Source organism: Pipistrellus hanaki (assembly GCF_964339955.1).
Source record: "Pipistrellus hanaki genome assembly, chromosome: 1".
NCBI lineage: Eukaryota > Metazoa > Chordata > Mammalia > Chiroptera > Vespertilionidae > Pipistrellus > Pipistrellus hanaki.
Window position 1 is genome coordinate 3,637,871 of NC_140503.1, and position 19,074 is coordinate 3,656,944.

General features: G+C 60.8%; 1 protein-coding gene across 3 annotated transcripts; it reads left to right on the plus strand.

Annotated features, from left to right (window-relative positions):
* The first annotated feature begins 9,111 nt into the window (after positions 1 to 9,111).
* BDKRB1 (bradykinin receptor B1) lies at positions 9,112 to 18,241 on the plus strand. Of its 3 annotated transcripts, none has more exons than XM_084898540.1 (2): positions 9,112 to 9,403; positions 16,637 to 18,241. In XM_084898540.1, exons 1-2 carry the CDS (start codon positions 9,303 to 9,305, stop codon positions 17,715 to 17,717), a joined length of 1,182 nt encoding a protein of 393 aa, XP_084754666.1. In that variant the 5' UTR covers positions 9,112 to 9,302; the 3' UTR covers positions 17,718 to 18,241. The 3 variants fall into 3 exon arrangements, with proteins under 3 accessions (XP_084754666.1, XP_084754668.1, XP_084754667.1); XM_084898542.1 differs by lacking the exon at positions 9,112 to 9,403 and adding an exon at positions 9,414 to 9,515; XM_084898541.1 differs by lacking the exon at positions 9,112 to 9,403 and adding an exon at positions 9,430 to 9,523.
* Positions 18,242 to 19,074: the final 833 nt, after the last annotated feature.

The following is a 19,074-nucleotide window of genomic DNA, read 5'->3' on the forward strand; positions in this document are numbered from 1 at the left end:
CCCACCTCCAGTGTTAACCACTCCCACCTCCCAATGATCAGTCTCCACTCTGCAGCCAATGACGGCCTTGAAGAATGCAAATACCACGGTAGAGCAGCTGTCATTGTAAAAAACAAACAAACAAACAAACAAACAAAAAAAAGGCCGTGTTTAGGAGCTAAGGCTTTGGGACCAGGCAGGCCTGGATTCAGGTTCTGGTTCTGGCTTGGGCTCTGATTTGCTGTGTGGTCTTGCGTATCTCACTCATCCTTTCTGAGTCTACATTTACATCCGTAAAATGGGGATGGTAACAATGGCCTCTACCTCAAAGAACTGCTAACAGAATCAGTGTATGAAAGTGTTTGGCACCGTGCCTGGTACAGAGTTGGCACTCACCATGTGTGAGCTGTCATGATGGCGATGACAATGGTGATGATGGTGATGGTGATGATGGTGATGGTGATAGTGGTGGTGATGATGATGATGGTAGTGGTGATGGTGATGATGGTGATGACAATGATGGTGGTGATAGTGGTGATGATGGATGGTGATGTGAAGACGAAGATGATGAAGATGATGGTGAGGGTGACAATGGTGCCCTCTAACAGGAAATGTTCAGGACTGCTCCACTTCTAAGTTCCACAGCCATAATGTGGCTTGCAGGAGCTGCGAGCAGCTGAGCCCTGCCTGTGTCTTTCCCTCTCTCTGCTCTCTGGCTCATGTTCTACCCTCCAGCCATATTGGACACAAATGCCTGGACAGAGTCCAGCAGAGATTCCAGTCTCCCGGTGCCCCCACTTCCCAGCAGCTGCACCCTCAGCATCAGCCTTGGGCTTGGAGAAAGCTGGGCTCCAGGGAGCCCCCTCCTCAGGGGCTTTGTTCAGAGCCACGAGCCTTTCTCAAGGGGTCTGCAGAAAGAGGGAGCTGTGCCTGGGGCCTGAGCTGGTGGGAAGGGCTGGGAGGGCCTCCCTCCACCTCCCCACCCCAGCCCGGCGACACTGACACCCGTGACTCTGGCCCCTCCACAGCCCCAGCCAGCTGGTATGATGGGAGAGCCCAGGTGGGCCTGTGGTGGACTCAGAACCGAAAATGGGCCCAGCTCCCTGGAGCCAGCGAGGCCTGGGCAGGGGTGCAGACTGAACACAGGTGACTCGACGGGAACTGGCGAGTGACAGGGCTGCCATCCAATCGCAAGGCCCCTTGGCGCAGTCTCTGGGATTCGGGGGGTGACGTCTCTGTGCGTCACCCCAGCGGTGTGCCTCCCTATCTCCCGTTACTCAATCCCTGAGCGCTGCAGAGGCTCACTCAGCCACCGCCGGGAGGATGTGGGGTCAGGGGTGAGCCAGGAAGTCGTGGTTTAGCAAGAGCCGTGATTGAGCGGTTAACGGTTTGTTTGTGGGCATTGGCTGCAGTGAAGGGGCCCATCAGAATGACTCACCCTCCGCTGAGCTCTCTGAGTCTGACCCCCGCCGTCAGTCGGGAGGAGAGGGAGGCCCAGCGAGGCCGTGCCAGAGGGACACGAACCCCTGAGACAGCTCCAGGGGCCCTTCGGCTGTTTGCACCCCGACAGGCGGACTTGGCACCTCCTGGGCCTGAGGAGCCACCTCCCCGAGGCTGCGGCACGCCGGCCTGAGAGTTTTTAAAGACGAGTCATAAGCGGGGGAGTGTGCCGGAGGCGTTGAGGATTCGAGGGGCTGTCTCGCTCCAGGACACATCCGTCTCCCCGGGGCAAGACCCCTCCACCTCCCGCAGCCGCTCCACCCCCCTCCTCACCGCCTCCTCGGCTCCAGCTCCCCCGGATCTGGACGGCTCACGTTGCTGGAGTCACTCCCCCTGTGCCTGGCTCCCTTCCTCCCGCTGACACCGAGACGCAATGTTCCAAGCGGGGGAAGAACCCCGGGGGCCAGGCCACCTGCTCGCCGCGTGGTCTTGGCCAGCTACGTGACTCGCCTCCCCCACCCCTCGCCTTTGGCCTCAGTCTCCTCATCTGTGAAATGGGCAGATGATGCAGTACGTATGCCTAGCTCACCCCAAGCTGATGGCTCTGGAGAGGGGGCTTCGTGGAATCCCAAGGCAGCGCCAGCATGACCGGCTGCCCTGGGCTGGGGCTGGGTGCCCGCTCTCACCCCCACTCCCCTGTCCGGCTGTGGGGACTGGGAGAGGCCAGGTAACTTCCCTCGGCGCCGGGGTCCTGCCTGCGCAGTGGGGATCCGGGTGTCAGGAAGAGAAGGTGAGATCGAGGTGTTCCCGCGGTGGAATACTGCTCCCTCTGTCCTCCCCCCATCCACACCCCCGCGGGACCTCAGAGGGGCCCGTATTTGGGAACAAGGTCTGGGCAGCAGTGATGAAGCGAAGCTGCGGCCAGCCCGGAGGAAGGTGCACCTAATCCCGTGACTGGGTCCTTGTTGGGAGGAGGGGAGGCACCCAGAGGCCCGGGGAGAGGTTGGAGGACACTTCTCCAGGCCAAGGGCGGCAGGCTGCGGAGCCCGGGAGCTGGACGGAGGGCAGGGAGCCGGGCCGCCCTCGGGGCCGCCGGGAGCGTGGACTTTGGCCTCTGGCTCGGAGAGTGAATGCCTGTGGTTTGGAGCCTTCCCGTGTGGCCCTTTGGGACCAGGCGGCGTTTTGCTAGTCTCGGGTGCATTCCCCCCACCTCCCAGTCCCCACCCCCGTGGCCACCTCTCCTCCCCGCCCCCCTGCTTCCCCCTGGAGAGGGGCCCAGTGCTCCCTCAGGTCCCTGACGCCACAGCTGCCAGCCAGCGGGGCAGGCGATTCCCGGGAGAGAGCGGAGGGCGTCCTCCAGCTCCCCGAGAATTGTCAGGAGGAGCCGCGGCCTCTCCGAGGGCGCGTCCGGGCCAGGCTCTCGGAGGGTGCACCACAGGCCGGGCGGCTCACCTGCCATCCGCCGTGCGGCCAGGCTGCCCTCTCTCTTCCTCCCCAGGCCCCTCTCTCCTCCTCCCCAGCCCCTCTCTCTCCCTCCCCAGGCTGCCCTCTCTCTTCCTCCCAAGCCCCCCTTTCTTCCTCCCCAGGCCCCTCTCTCTTCCTCCCCAGCCCCTCTCTCTTCCTCCCAGGCCCCTCTCTCTTCCTCCCCAGGCCCCTCTCTCTTCCTCCCCAGCCCCTCTCTCTTCCTCCCAGGCCCCTCTCTCTTCCTCCCCAGCCCCTCTCTCTTCCTCCCAGGCCCCTCTCTCTTCCGCCCCAGCCCCTCTCTCTTCCTCCCCAGGCCCCTCTCTCTTCCTCCCCGGCCCCTCTCTCTTCCTCCCAGGCCCCTCTCTCTTCCTCCCCAGCCCCTCTCTCTTCCTCCCAGGCCCCTCTCTCTTCCTCCCCAGGCCCCTCTCTCTTCCTCCCCAGCCCCTCTCTCTTCCGCCCCAGGCCCCTCTCTCTTCCGCCCCAGCCCCTCTCTCTTTCTCCCCAGGCCCCTCTCTTCCTCCCCAGGCCCCTCTCTCTTCCTCCCCAGGCCCCTCTCTCTTCCTCCCCAGGCCCCTCTCTCTCCCCCCCCCAGGCCCCTCTCTCTTCCCCCCCAGGCCCGTGAGCCAGAGAGACTCAGACAGCTTCCGAGGAGTCTGCGGGCCCAGCTCCCGGCTTCCGGACAGCCAGCCACAGCCCCCCTCGGGAGGGTTGTCTGCAGACCGCCCTGCGAGCCAGCTCCCTCCACGCTGTCACCCGCGTGGCCCACAACAGAGGGTGGCGTAACCCCTCCCTGCTGACACCCCCCTCACCCCGCCCCCGCTGTCTTGTGGGCTCGAGTGCTGGCTGCTGGCCAGGCCCGGCCACAGCTCCCAGCGTCCCCTGGGACCCCACGCGGAGAAGGTTAGGAAACCAGGGGTCCAGGAGGCGGAAGGAGGCCTGTGATGGTTTAAACCCTGGAGAGGTGGCTCTGCGGCCAGAGCTGCCTGCTGTGACGTCCAGACCAGCCCAGACCCTCGGCTTCCTGTTCGGAATCTCCCAGGAACGATGAAACCCGTCAGGAGCGTGTTCCGCCCCTGGGCCTCGCTCCCCAGGGTGGGCGCCGATGTGACGGACGCTCCAGAGGCCGCACAGCTGCTCTGTCCAGGAGCTGCTGTTTCTCAGGAAAACGGACGTCCGTCCTTCCCTCCGTGCTTGCTGTACGCACCGGACAACGAGGCCTCTGAGGTCATCGATGAGGTTTTCCACCGGCCCCCGTGGGCCAGACTGCACAGAGGAGGGCCGTCCACCTGGGCAAGGCCACTCAGCACACAGGTGCTTCTGCTGTCCTGGGAGCCGCTGCGTCCACTCACCTGTCTCCACAGCAGGCAGGCAGGTGCCCGGGGAGGCAGCCGAGGGCTCACAGAGGTCAGCGCACTCCCAGGACCGCCTGGCCCAGCGCTGTCTCCGAGTGCCGTGTATATATTAGATGCCCTGGGCAGGGAAATGGTGCAAGATAGGCCTTCACAACCCCGCTGCCTCGGCCCTCACAGCCGCAGCACGCAGCCCCGGCTTCGTCTGGAAGGTCGTCCAGATGGTTGTCCAGGTGGTTGTTCCCCTGTTCAGTCTATCTGCAAATTATGCTTTTGTTATTATCCTAGAGACCCTGTGCACGGAATTCATGCACAGGTAGAGTCCCCAGGGCTGGCTGGCAATCAGGGCTGATCAGGGCCTTCCATCTGCCAGCCAGGGCCTTCCTTCGTTCCACGCCGCCCCCTGGTGGCCAGCACACGTCATAGCAAGTAATGGAACGCCTGGTCGTCCGGTTGAACTCCTCTGAGGGGACACTTAGCATATTAGGCTTTATTATAGTATAGGATATATGTTGTTGATTTCAGAGAGGATAGAAATATTGGTGATGAGAGAATCATTGGTTGGCTGCCTCCTGTCAACCGAGTCCACCACCCGGCCATATGTTCTGATCAGGAATTGAACTGTGACCTTCTGGTTCATAGGGAGACACTCAACCACTGAGCCACACTGTCGGGCTCTCCGGGCGTCTGACAGGCGGGTGGGCCCCCTCTCTCTACACCCGCCTCTCAGGAAGGCCTGGCTTCCTGCCGGAACTGAGCCACCTGCCCGACCCCAACTCTGTTAGCTCAGCACCTTCCCAGGAGGGGGGTCTGGGGAGGCCACTGCCCGGCTGAGCAGGCCTTCAGCTTCCAGCGCATGGCCCGCGGGGCCGAGGTTACAAACCCTCCTGGTCCTTGGAAGCATCCAGAGCCCATCTCACAGCGAACGGCCGCGATACCACCGGCAGTGCCCGCAGCTGCCTGCATGCCCAGCTCACCCCCGGGTCGGCCACGGTCCCCTGCAGATGCAGGTGTCGGGCTGTGTGACAGCGTCCCTTAGGGTTTTCTGTTCATCCCCTCGCGTCTTGGCGCCTCCCTCGCCCAGCCTGGCCGGCCCCTCCGGGCGTGCTCTGCCAGGGCAGCCCCGCACACTCGGCTGCAAATGCTCGCTGGCTCTCCTGCCGGGCACCGGAGCGAGCACAGCCCGGGCGGCTCCGAGCCTTCCTCCTGCCCCAGGCGCCCAGCCCTCGCCCGGCCCGCGCAGGTGCTCCCTCCGAGTTCGCGGAATAGCGGGACGCCAGGGACCTGGGCTCCGAGGACAGAGGGGCACGCCGTGCGGGACGGGCGTGGTCGGCGGGCATTCGGCGGGAGAGGAGCGGCAGGTGGTTCCAGCCAACGCTCTCAGGGGGGCGGGGTGGACGCCTCGGGAGCCTGGGAGCCACCCTCCCGGCCGGAGCAGAGGACCCAGGTGAAGGGTGGCTCTGGGGGTCACAGCAGGGCCCTGGAGGAGTCTGGGAATTTGCCGTTGTCCTGGGAAGTGGCAAAATCCAGGGGTTTCTGGAATATTAATCCAGCACAAGAACAGACGGAGGGGAAGTCACGAAGCAAGGAGATGGGGCCCGGGCCAGTCTGGCTCAGTGGATGGTGCGTCAGCCAACGGCTCAAGGGTCCCAGGTTCGATTCCAGTCAAGGACATGAATCTTGGTTGCAGGCTCCTCCCCCACCCCAGCCCCGGTCAGGGCTCAGGCAGGAGGCAACCAATCAATGTGTTTCTCTCACATCAATGTTCCTCTCTGTCTCTCCCTCTTCCGTCCACTCTCCCTGCACATCAGTGGGAACATACCCGCGGGTGAGGGTGAGCAAGATGAAGCAAGCGGGCGGTGGGCTGGAGCTCTGGGCAGACCCACTGGTACCCGTGCGTCCAGAGCCTGAGAGGAAGGAAGGACGGACAGGCGCCAGGGCGCGAGCTGGGCCGCAAGGAGAACGCAGCCTTAGTCCTCAGAGAGATGGCCGCTGGGCCCTGCCTGTCCTGAGTCCTTCAAACTCAGCTCAGCTGCCCTGGAACACGCCTGGAGCACCGTCTGAGGATGCACCAGCCCCACATTCAGCACAATCCCAGGGCGGCGGCCTGCCCCACCCAGCTCGCCGGGCGCCCTCCCTCCTGGACAGCACCCCTGGGTCCCCCCAGGCCCCCTTCCTGCCGCATAACCACCTCTGAGCTGACGTGCTCTCCTCACACGCTTTCCCCCAGTCCCCAGCGCCAGGGGACCTCAGTCGCCGCTGTCCCTCGTGGACAGGGGGCCGTTGTCCTTCAGTCCCCGGAATGCAGGTGCCAGCTCCCCCTCCCGCCCCCGACCAGGGTCTGCCTCCCATTCCCCATGCCCGTGAGCAGCCGAGGGAGCGTCCGTGTCCTTACGCATGGACCTTCCTTTCCACTCCTCTCTCTGGTGGGCCCCGCGGCCCCGGCCAGGCGGCCACACAGTCATCTCCCCGAGACCGGCTGACTCAGCCTCTCCCCCGGCCAGGGGCACGGCACCCACAGCCCCCCACACGGCTGCTCGCTCACAAAGCCAGCCCAGCCCTGCACCCGGCCCTCCCGGCAGCCACCCGCCCAGAAGTCCAGCAGCAGCCGGTCTCCTGGTCTCCGGGGGAGTGTGTGCTGGGAGGAGGGTCCCTGGTCCCTGTGGGGGGGAGTGTGTGCTGGGAGGAGGGTCCCCGGTCTCTGTGGGGGGAGTGTGTGCTGGGAGGAGGGTCCCCGGTCCCTGTGGGGGGGAGTGTGTGCTGGGAGGAGGGTCCCTGGTCTCTGTGGGGGGGAGTGTGTGCTGGGAGGAGGGTCCCTGATCCCTGTGGGGGGGGGGGAGTGTGTGCTGGGAGGAGGGTCCCGTCTCTGTGGGGGGGAGTGTGTGCTGGGAGGAGGGTCCCCGGTCCCTGTGGGGGGGAGTGTGTGCTGGGAGGAGGGTCCCTGATCCCTGTGGGGGGGGGGAGTGTGTGCTGGGAGGAGGGTCCCGTCTCTGTGGGGGGGAGTGTGTGCTGGGAGGAGGGTCCCCGGTCCCTGTGGGGGGAGTGTGTGCTGGGAGGAGGGTCCCCGGTCCCTGTGGGGGGGAGTGTGTGCTGGGAGGAGGGTCCCGGTCTCTGTGGGGGGGAGTGTGTGCTGGGAGGAGGGTCCCTGGTCCCTGTGGGTGGGAGTGTGTGCTGGGAGGAGGGTCCCTGGTCCCTGTGGGTGGGAGTGTGTGCTGGGAGGAGGGTCCCTGGTCCCTGTGGGGGGGAGTGTGTGCTGGGAGGAGGGTCCCTGATCCCTGTGGGGGGGAGTGTGTGCTGGGAGGAGGGTCCCGTCTCTGTGGGGGGGAGTGTGTGCTGGGAGGAGGGTCCCGGTCTCTGTGGGGGGGAGTGTGTGCTGGGAGGAGGGTCCCTGGTCCCTGTGGGGGGGAGTGTGTGCTGGGAGGAGGGTCCCTGGTCTCTGTGGGGGGGAGTGTGTGCCTGGAGCAGCACCTCGCGGATCCCGTCCAGGTAAACTCTCATGGGGGCGGGAAGCCCACCGCCTTCTGCAGGGGGCAGGGCTGGCTGGCAGGACCGTGGCCTCCCAGCCTGCGGTGCTGACTAGGAGGTCCCGGGTTCAGAAACTTTCTCCGCTTAGAATCAGCCCCAGAAGGACAGCTGGAACTCATCCAACACCTGCGTGACCACAGAAGTCCCAGGTCGCTCCCGGCCTGAGGGACCTTCTGCAAAGTAGTCCCAGTTTCCTTCCTAAGTCACATCTGCTGCGGGTCCTTGAAGTGCCCCCCATCCCACCCCCCCACACCCAACTCCTGCTGCCACAGGAGAAAACGGCTAGAAAATCCAAATGTGTAATCTGTGCCCACGGGAATGTCGGAAGAGGGAAACCCACGAGAAGGCCCGATTCTGGGACAAAGGGGACATCTGCTCCAGGCTTGTTGGGGTCACAGTGACACCAGCACTGCAAATGGAGGGTCCCGGAGTCGGGACCAGGTGTCGGGGTGCGGGGCGGGACCTGAGATTTGGGGGCACCAGCTCTCCGGAGCCCTGGTGTGGGTGCCTCTGCTTTAGGGAGGAAGCTTGGAATGTCTTACTCTTTTTTTATTTTCAAAGTGAGCTTATTTTTTATTGACTTCAGAGAGGAAGGGGGAGAGAGAGTCGTGGATCGGCTGCCTCCTGCACGCCCCCCACTGGAGATCAAGCCCGCAACCCGGGCCTGTGCCCTGACCGGGAATGGAACCGTGACCTCCTGGTTCCTGGGTCGAGGCTCACCCACTGAGCCACACCGGCCGGATGGAACGTCTGGCCCTTTAGGAGCTGGGAGAGAAGGGGTTCCGTTAAAGGCTCTCAGGGCTTGGCCCTCAGAAACAGCCCGAGACGTCTCACTGCCCGGACGCGAGGCCTTGAGTAGCTCAGCTTGAAGGATGGATGAGGCCTGGCCCCAGGGCGGCCCCGAGGCTGCCAGGAGCTGGGGAAGCGCATCTGATCTTGCTCAACCGGCTGAGTCAGCCTGCCTGGGCTCTCTGTGTGTTTACTGGGGTCCCACTGACAGACGGATTCCTGGCCCCGGATCCCGCCGGACCCAGTGCCACGGGGACTTTCCAGCGGGCACCCCCGAGGCCCCTGCAGAACCCCGGCCCTCGGAGCCGCCCCTCAGCGCCCGCGGACCGGAGGCTGGTGGGCATGGAGACACAGCGCGCGGTGTGGTCTGCCCTCGGGAGTGTGGTGTCCTTGCCTTTTTAAAGGTGTTTTTCTCCTGTGTTTCGGTGGCCGTTGGCATCCATATTCCAGGCTTAGCCATCCGCGTACCCAAGCCAGCGCCCCAGTGCGGCGCCGGACACGGTCGTTTCAGGATCGCCGGCTCTGCCGCCCCCCCCCCCCCCCCCCCGCGCCCTCCAAGGGCACGCGGCTCCAGGAGGGGGTGGGCAGGAGGTGAGGAGGGAGAGGGAAGCTGAGTCATCTCTCGCCAGCTCCAAGGCGCAAAGCAACTTTCCTTTCAAAACCACAGCTCGCTTCCCCCGTCCCAAACACTCACTTTTTCGGCAACCCCTCCGGTGACGTCACCGGGGCGCGGAGGTTATAAAACGGAGGCCACCCATGTCCGCGCTTCCAGAACCGACAGCACCTCCAGCACCAGCCCCGCCGTCGGGAAAGCCGTCGGAAAAGCCAGCCGCCGCCGCGCTCCAGCTCCTTCCTGAGTGAGTAAACGCCGCTTTCTCTGCCCGACGGTCGGGACCTGGAGGAGGAGGCACATCTCTCAGAGAAAAACGGCCCCTTACAGCTGCACCCTGTCAGCATTTTCAGCTTTCTGTAAGAGTGTGTGTATACATTTTTAAAAAACCGAGTAATTCTAAATCACTGCAAGAGACTGCCTCCCAGGCCTATTTTGGGTTTTCGTTGCTTTGCCAGAGGAGGGAGGAGGGACGAGGGAGGAGGGAGAGCCTTGGGAGGTGCCCAGGTCGCAGAGGAGGGCCCTGCCCACGGCCTTCAGGGCCCCGTGTGGACGCCGGCCCATTCCTGCCTGCGAGTCCGAGTCTGTGAAATCAAACCAGCCCCGCCCGGGCCACTTACAGGATCCCAGCAGGCCGTGCTGGCGGGGCTGTGTGGCTGAGAGCGGTTGTGGTGGGGCGGGTGGACATTCCTTAATCTACCCAGTGCCACAGCACCTCACGTGACCCTGCGATTCCGGGGACGGCCCTCGTGGGCTGGAGGAAGTCCCCGAGTGCCACCTGCCAGCGTCAGGAACACCCGGACTCCGGGACACGTGGCGTCTGGGGCAGGACACGTGGCGTCTCGCCTCGAGCTCCTCCGATGGGCTCAGACGGTGCTAACGAGGGCGGCGGCTGCTGTTTACCGGTGCTGACCGTGTGCCAGGCGCACATCGGAGCCGGGACGGAGAGCCGGGAGGCATTCTCCCTCTCCGCCCAGCCCGGTGTAAACGTGGCTGGGGCGTAAGGTCAGCCCCTTTACAGATAAGCCCTCTGGGCAGGCCCCTAGGTCCTTAACAAAACCCCCTGCGAGTCCCCTTTGCCACGGCGGTCACAGCCACCCCAGGTACCAGGCCTGGGACGTCGGCGTCTTTGGGGCCGTTATTCCTCCGCCCCTTCAGGCCCACCCCCACCCTTCTCGCCCGTGGGTCCCGTGGTGCCTGGGCTTCTGCCTGTCGCTCACTGTGGGGTCTCCTAGGAGGACAAGGGAGCCAGGCCCCTCGGCTGCCCACCAAGAGCCACCCTTTCCTGCCCAGGCACCCCCACTTCAGAGGGGACGTGGACCACCTCCCAGCATGGCTAAGGGTCCCGGGAGAAGGAAAGGAGGAGGAGCTAAGGAGACACATCCCTGGGTTCACACCCTTTCTGGGGATCATCCTCACACTCCTGGCGTTATATGAACCCCCTCTCCCCACCTCCTCCACCCCCTCCCCCCCCCCCCCCAGGCTCCAGAGAAGGGGGAATCCCGAGCCCCAGGCCCTCCCGGATCCCAGCTTCTGGAATTCCAGGCCTCAGTTCCCCAGGGCACCGGGTCCCAGGGCTTCCCGGCCTGCTCCAGGGTCAGGAGGGGCCGCAGAGGGGTCTCCTGGCACCTTGCCGTCCCCCACGGCAGCACCGCCCGCCCGCCCACCGGCCCGCGGGGAGCAGAGGCTGCGGGGCCGGGAGAGACCGGGTGGGGGCCTGTGGCTCCCCCGTGGCTGCTGCATGGCTGCTGTGGCGCTGGCCGTGGTGGGAGCCTGAGACCCCACGCTTCACAGCCCCCGAGGGGCCTCCATGCGCCATCTCAGTCAAGCCTCACGGCGACGCTGCAACACGCACCCTGATTCCCACCTGACGGGCGAGGAAACGGAGACTCGGGAAAGTTCCTCCCCGCCCAGGCTCACAGAGGCCATCTCTTCGTGGTCTCAGCATGCGGTGCAGGAGGGCCGGGACCCTGCGGGGGCCGGGGAAGCTGTGTGCAGAGCCTGCCTTGCGGACCCGGGCGGGTCATTTCACTTCCCTCGCCTCAGGGCGCCCGCCTGTACCATGGGCACAAGGACACTCAGCCTTCCTGCTGGGTGCGCCGTCAGGTGCAGTTACACAGAGCCCTCACAGTCCCCGAGCCTCCGCACGCCCACCCGGCATGGCAGGGCTCAGGTCTGGGCCCTGGGGCTCCGCTAGGAAGGACATGGGCTGAGAGAGAACTCCCCGGGCCGGGCAGAGGAGGGCCTGGGAGGAGCGTGCCAGCCCAGGGCAATCTCCAGGAGTAGCTCGCACCCCTGTGTGCAGCACGGGGGCCTGCGGGTGCCCCAGCATGTGGGGGGGGGGGGGTGCTGGGTGTCCTTGTCCCCTGCGGCTGCCGTCGCCGATGACCACAAGCTGGGTGTCAAAACCAGTAACCAGTGGGCTGTGCCATGTGGATGGAGTTGTATAGTAGAGTTCAAGTCAAAACTACTTTCAAAACCATCATCTATTCAACTTGTATATATGCATGTATATACACATCCCCAACAAATTGGTTATACTGATAGATTTCTAAAGTAGTTTCAGTCTATAATTTTTTCAAAAACATTATGCCTCTAAAAGTATATGCATCCACATATGTTAAAGCAAAATAAACCCTTTTATGTATGTTAACTAACTGAACAATGAAAAGCGACATAAGCAAAATAATTGTCCTTGGTCCATAGCCACGGCCATAGCCATGTCTGAGGCGTGCACTGACGCTGTGTGTCCCTGTGTTCATGCCATAGCCGTGTCTGAGGCGTGCACTGATGCTGTGTGTTCCTGAGTTCATGGCCATACCCGTGTCTGAGGCGTGCACTGCTGCTGTGTGTCTCTGAGTTCATGGCCATAGCCGTGTCTGAGGTGTGCACTGCTGCTGTGTGTCTCTGAGTTCATGGCCATAGCCGTGTCTGAGGCGTGCACTGCTGCTGTGTGTCTCTGAGTTCATGGCCATAGCTGTGTCTGAGGTGTGCACTGCTGCTGTGTGTCTCTGAGTTCATGGCCATAGCCGTGTCTGAGGCGTGCACTGCTGCTGTGTGTCTCTGAGTTCATGGCCATAGCCGTATCTGAGGCATGCACTGATGCTGTGTGTCCTGTGTTCATGCCATAGCTGTGTCTGAGGCATGCACTGATGCTATGTGTCCCTGTGTTCATGACCCATAGCCGTGTCTGAGGCGTGCACTGATGCTGTGTTTCCTCTGTTCATGCCATAGCCGTGTCTGAGGCGTGCACTGACACTGTGTGTCCCTGGCATCTTCCTGAGGGTATCTTTTCCTTTCCTTGGGATTTTGTATTTTCAGTTGTTCCACGTAATTGCTGAGGTCTTCTTCAAGCATACGGTTAGCGCATTTAAATCAATGCCTTCCATTGATGCTCTCCTTGGACCAGGATATATTTAAGAAACTATTCCCTCTGCAGGTGCCGAGGGGCCTGGTAAGCTCTGAGCAAATTCTGGGCAGAGATGCTCAGGCCCAGGGCTTTGCATGTGGAATTATGTGAACAGTAGAGGCATGAAATTTGTGCACTGGGGGGGAGGGGAAGAGGGTCCCTCAGTCTGGCCTGTGTCCTCTCACAGTCTGGGAGCCCTGGGGTTGTCCAACTGACAGTCCTGTGGGGAGAGGGCCTAAGCTGTCAGTCGGACATCCTTAGCACTGCTGCAGATTCCCCCCGCCACCGCCGCTGTGCTTGCCAGCTGGGAGCCCAGCTCCTGGCTCCTGGCTGAGCAGCACTCCCCCTGTGGAAGTGCACTGACATCGCGTTGGGTGTCGGCCCCCTGGTGGTCAGTGTGCATCATAGCGACCAGTTGTTCCGCCATTCGGTCGATTTGCATATTGGCCTTTAATATATAGGACTAGAGGCCCACCAAAACCGGTTTGGCTCAGTGGATAGAGCATCGGCCTATGGACTGAAAGGTCCTAGGTTCAATTCTGGTCAAGGGCATGTACTTTGGTTGCGGGCACATCCCCAGTAAGGTGGTGTGCAAGAGGCAGCTGATCGATGATTTTCTCTCATTGATGTTTCTAACTCTCTATCCCTCTCTCTATCTCTCTGTAAAAAATCAATAAAAAAATTAATTAATTAATTAATTAATTAATTAATTAAAAATATATATTTTTTAAAAAGTCTAGAGGCCCAATGCACAAAAGTCATGCAAGAGTAGGCCTTCCTTCCCCTGGCTGCCCGCACCTGCTTCCCTCTGGCCACTGGCAGGCACCCGGGACCCAAACTTACCTCACAGCCCCAGCTTTATCCGGAAGGTCATTCAGAAGGATGTCAGAAGGATGTACAGTCTAATTAGCATACTATGCTTTTATTATTATAGATTATTATAGACTAGAGGCCAGTGCACAGATTTGTGCACTGGTGGGGGGCATGGCCTGTGGGGATGGCCCGTGGTGGGAGTGCCAATCATCCCGGTCAGATGAGCAGCTATAGACCCACCCTCTAAGTGGCTGCTCCCTCTGTGGGAGCACCACTCATCCCGGCCAGCCAAACAGCTGCTCCCACTGTGGGAGTGCCCTGACCACCAGGGGACAGGTCCTGTATTGAGCATCTGCCCCCTGGTGGTCAGCACATGTCATAGCGACTGGTCGACTGGTCATTCTGATTGTTCTGCTGTTCAGCCACGGGGCTTTTACATATATAGAGAGAGATTTCGGTCCAGATGAGGTCACTGGGATCTGCTTTATGCCTTAGTTCAGAGTTCTTTCCTTCAACAAATAGATTTACCAGAGGAAACTCTTCAGATACATTGTAGCTATTTATCATTTTTGAGTGCTGTGTCGAATTTGGATGCCACAAATCACAGGCTTTCTCAATTCCGTCCCGTTTCTGTGTAGCATACTAGTGGGTCCCATTGAAAAAATTCTGCCCTACAAATGGAGGATTTCCAAAGCTCATTACAGAATTCGATTGCAGGGTTTTAAAATTAAATCTTGTGTGCCGTTTGGGCTCTCACCGCTTAATCTGATCATTTTCTCCCTTGTTCTCCCAGCAAAACAAAAATTTAATTATTTCCTACCTAATCCTCTTAAACCTTTAAGAGCGGCAGTCTGCTAAGAGCCCTAAGCGGGTGCTTTGGCACCGAGTTGACTGAACACCTCGCTCGGAGGTTTCCGGTTGGTTTGGAACGAAATGCAGCTCCTTAGAGACCAGCTGGAGAACCAGCCTGGTCACATGCAGGGCTCCCAGCCTCCACGCCTCCTCACACTGACTGAGGATGGGCAGGGGAAAGGAAGCGCATGCTGTCTCTCTTCGAATCCGCATCGACTCCGTCCGGCGCCGTGCCTTACCGTGTTGTCAGTGCTGGCCGCTCCAGCTCCCTCTCGGGGGCGCCATATCGAAATGCCTTGGCGTGCGGTGACGAAGAGTTCCAGGCCCATGATGCCACATCGCTCTCTGTGTCAGCAAGCACAGCGGAGTTCTTGTGGCACTGTGCCCACCAAAACGTGCATATGGCCGGGACTGGTTTGGCTCAGTGGATAGAGCGTTGGCCTGGGGACTGAAAGGACCCGGGTTCGATTCCGGTTGAGGGCATGTACCTTGGTTGAGGGCACATCCCCAGTGGGGGGTGTGCAAGAGGCAACTGATCGATGATTCTCTCTCATCAATGTTTCTAACTCTCTATCCCTCTCTCTTCCTCTCTGTGAAAAATCAATAAAATATATTTTTTTAAAAAACAAAAACAAAAAAACGTGCGTATGTGTGAGCCTCACAAAAGACAGTCCCAGTCCTGACCGGTTTGGCTCAGTGGGTAGCTTGCTGACTGAAGGGTCCCAGGTTCGGTTCCGGTCAAGGGCATGTGCCTTGGTTGCAGGCACATCCCCAGTGGGAGGTGTGCAGGATGCAGCTGATCGATGTTTCTCTCTCTCATCGATGTTTCTGGTTCTATCCCTCTCCCTTCCTCTCTGTGAAAAAGCAATAAAATATAGTTTAAAAAAAAAAAAAGACAGCCCCATTATCTCCAGGGTGTACAATGCTCACTGGCCTTAGACCAGCAGTCCCCAAACCTTCACCAGAATTAACTTCTGAAATTGCCCTTCGATTTCATGAACGGTATGAAAGCACTGGATCACGGTTGCAGTTGACCCGTTATATTTTAATAAGTTTTTATTGATTTTTAGATAGAAAGGAAGGGAGAGCGAGAGAGAGAGAGAGAGAGAGAGAGAGAGAGAGAGAGAGAGAGAGAGAGAGAGAAAGAGAGAAATATCAATGAGAGAGAGATGTCCATTGGCTGCCACCTGCATGCCCCACACTGGGGAATTGAACCATGACACCCTGGTTCACAGGTCAATGCTCAACCACTGAGCCACGCCGGCTGGGCCAGTACTTACATTTTTGTTAAGCCGTCCAGTCCTGTGGCTTTAAATCCCACCTGTGAGAGTACAGCTCCCACCTGTGTCCTGTTACCTCGGGCCTGGTCTCTGAACACTTACCTGTCTTGTGTATCCAATCGCCCCCTGGACATCCTCACTAGATGTCAGACACACAGCCAGACCCGAGCGTGTCCAGAAGGGAACTCCTGCTTGTTCCCCTTTCTCGTTCCCCCTCCCCATCCTCCCTCTGGCAGCTCCATGTCCATTGATGAGCTTTGTACCTCCAGGTGCTCAGACCCAACATCTCCTCCTCTCACAGCCGATTCCCAATTGAAAACCACAGTGGTGCCACCTTCGAGATACTTCTAGACTCTGACCCCATCTTGCCATCTCCCCCACTGACGTATTTCTTCAGTAGGTGTACTGTTATTGGCCCTCTCCAGATCTGCGTCTAGACCCGTGAGCACCTTCAGGCTGGGGCAGTGGTCGGCAAACCGCGGCTCGCGAGCCACACACGCTGCAGTTTGCCACTCCGTTGACTAATGAGTTTGCCGACCTCTGTCATATACCACCCTTTACCTCTTTGCACACAATATGCCACAATTGCCTAATCCTCACAGCTTCCAACCACACGGTAACATTTAGTCTAGTGGTTGGCAAGCTCATTAGTCAACAGAGCAGCATGTGGCTCCGCAGCAGAAACGTAGACGCTCATTACATGTTTGACTGTGAGCAACAACAACACGGTTGCTAATAAGACTGATGGCCACCTTCCGCCGAGTGCTTCCTCCAGGCCGGGCAGCCGTGCTAAGCAGGATGCAATCAGCTCTGGCTTTCAAACAGAAAAAGTCCGTGGGTCTAAGTGGCCCACACCCAGGGGCTGTGCCAGGATTTGGACTCGGGTTTCAAAGCCCTGGTCCTGTCCTTTCTGCCAGGGGTTGGGAAAAAATTTCCTCTTAAGGGAACTGATGGCCATTGTGTTCAGCCCGCGGGCCTGGCAGGCTCGGCTGTAACACAATAAGTAAATGCAGGGTGTGGCCGTGTGGCCGTGAAACGTTATTTTCCAGAACCGTGGCCAGCTGGCTGCAGCCGGGAGCCGCGTGGAGGCTTCCCGTCTCAGCTCTGTCCGTGCTGTTCCCCGCAGGTCCCCGTGGATGGCATTGCGGGCCCTCCTGGCGCTCCAGCCCTCCAACCAGAGCCAGCTGCTGCCCGCCAACGCCACCTCCTGTGAGGACGATGCCCGGGAGGCCTGGGACCTGCTGCACCGGGTGCTGCCCAGCTTCATCCTCGCCATCTGCTGCTGCGGGCTGCTGGGCAACCTCTTGGTGCTGTCCGTCTTCCTCCTGCCGCGGCGGCGGCTCTCCGCGGCCGAGATCTACCTGGCCAACCTGGCCGCCTCGGACCTGGTGTTCGTCCTGGGCCTGCCCTTCTGGGCCCAGAACGTCTGGAACGGGTTCCACTGGCCGTTCGGGGACGCCCTCTGCCGCGCGGTCAACGGCGTGATCAAGGCCAACCTGTTCATCAGCATCTTCCTGGTGGTGGCCATCAGCCAGGACCGCTACTGCGCGCTGGTGCACCCCGTGGCCAGCCGGGGGCGGCGGCGGCGCCGGCGGGCCCAGGTCACCTGCCTGCTCATCTGGGCCGCGGGGGGCCTCCTGAGCGTCCCCACCTTCCTGCTCCGCGCCGTCAAGGCCGTCCCGGACCTGAACGTGTCGGCCTGCGTGCTGCTGCTGCCGCCCCACAGGGCCTGGCACTTCGCGAGGATGGTGGAGCTGAACGTGGTGGGCTTCCTCCTGCCGCTGGCCGCCATCGTCTTCTTCAACTGCCACATCCTGGCCTCCCTGCGGGGGCGGGCGGCCAGCGTGGTCGGGGGGGCGCGCCGCGGGGGCCCCGGGGAGGGCAAGCCCACGGCGCTGATCCTCACGCTCGTGGCCGCCTTCCTGATGTGCTGGGCCCCCTACCATGTCTTCGCCTTCCTGGAGTTCCTGGTCCAGGTGCAGGCCCTCCGCGGCTGCTCCTGGGAGAACGCCACGGACCTGGGCCTGCAGTGGGCCAACTTCTTCGCCTTCATCAACAGCTGCCTGAACCCGGTCATCTACGTCTTCGTGGGCCAGCTCTTCCAGACCCAGGTGCGGGAGCTCTATAAGACGTGCGCCCCGGGGAGCGTGGCGGCCACGCCCTCGTCCCAGAGGAAAAGCATCCCCCAGCTCTTCTGGCGGAATTAAGGCGGCCGGGAGCCGAGGGGCGTGGCTGCCGGACACCATAGCTACTTGGCTGAAGAAACCGAGTTCTCCTTGTCTTGGGACCCCTTGCTTTTTATTAGCACAAATTGTCCTAAGGTGAGGGGCCCCCCCATGTAGCCAGGGCCCTGGGAGTGCTATTATGGGAACAAGGACTTTGCAGATGCAACTCAACCGCAGGTCTAGAGATGGGGTGATGGCCTTGGATTATTGGGGTGCCCGGTGTAATCACGGAGGTCCTTTGAAAGGGAAGCAGAAGAGTCACAGAGGACGATGTCACAACAGAAACCAGAGACTGGGGCGACACAGGGAAGGGGCCCGCAAGCCAAAGATTGACAGCGCCCTCTAGAGGCAGGAGCAGGCAAAGGGAGGGGACGGATTCTCCCTGGAGCCTCGGGAAGGAAGCAGCCCTGCGGACGACCTCCCTTCGATGGCCCCTGTGCCACTGATGTCCGTGTCTGGCCTCCAGACACATGAGATAATAAATGTGTGTTGTTTTACATCAAGAAGTGTGTGATCCTTTGTTCCAGCAGCAACAGGAGATGAGTACATGTTTCTGAAAAGGATCTCGTCTGGCATTCCCGCAGTTTCCTAGGGTGAGCACTAGGGATGCGGAGAGGCTGTGGTGAGGCAGCCTGCCCCCAGGCGTGTCATTGAGGGACATGGTTACAGTGTAATGAAGTGCAGGAGAGCACACAGGCTCACACGCACATCGCACCCTGAGTCCTCGGAGAGGGGCCGGGGAGGGTTCCTCCCGAGGGCTGTCAGGAGGATGTTGTGATGGAGAGAAGGGTGAGCGAGTTGCACCAAGGGCGGGTCTGGGTACAGGGAGAGGGGAGAAGGGCTGGTGGAGGCCTGACCGAGACACACGGTAGGGAAACGTGGGCTTCGCCTGAGAGAGTGCTGACGGAACTCCGTGCAGCAGCGTTCTTCTCACCATGAGACCCGGTGGTGAAGCTGAAAGTCTGCCTTCAAGCGGCTCGTGGCCACAGGGACAGTAACTAGGAGAGAGTCCCCATTGGGGCCAGAGCAGGTGCGCTAAGAACACAGAACTCCAGCCAGATGCCTGGGAGGGACATCAGAGAGGTTTCCCAGAGGAAGAGATGTATTGCTGAAAGGAGGGGTCCAGGTAGAAGAAACATGCCAGAGCCAGGGGCAGGCAAGCTCACAGTCAGGAGGGAGGAGGATGAAGGGAGGTGGATGAAGCAGCGGTAGAGGATGGAGGATGGAGGGTAGTGGAGTTGTTGGGAGGCCGGACAATGGCCAAGGGCAGAGAGGGAAGCAGGGGTGTCCCAGGGGTTTTGAGGGCCCGGCTGAAGCTAGAAGCCATGAATTTGGTGTG

Coding starts and splice junctions, on each gene's coding strand:
- BDKRB1 (XM_084898540.1), top strand. CDS start 9,303: ATGTCCGCGCTTCCAGAACCGACAGCACCTCCAGCACCAGCCCCGCCG. Junction 9,404..16,636: donor GCGCTCCAGCTCCTTCCTGA/GTGAGTAAACGC, acceptor TGTTCCCCGCAG/GTCCCCGTGGATGGCATTGC.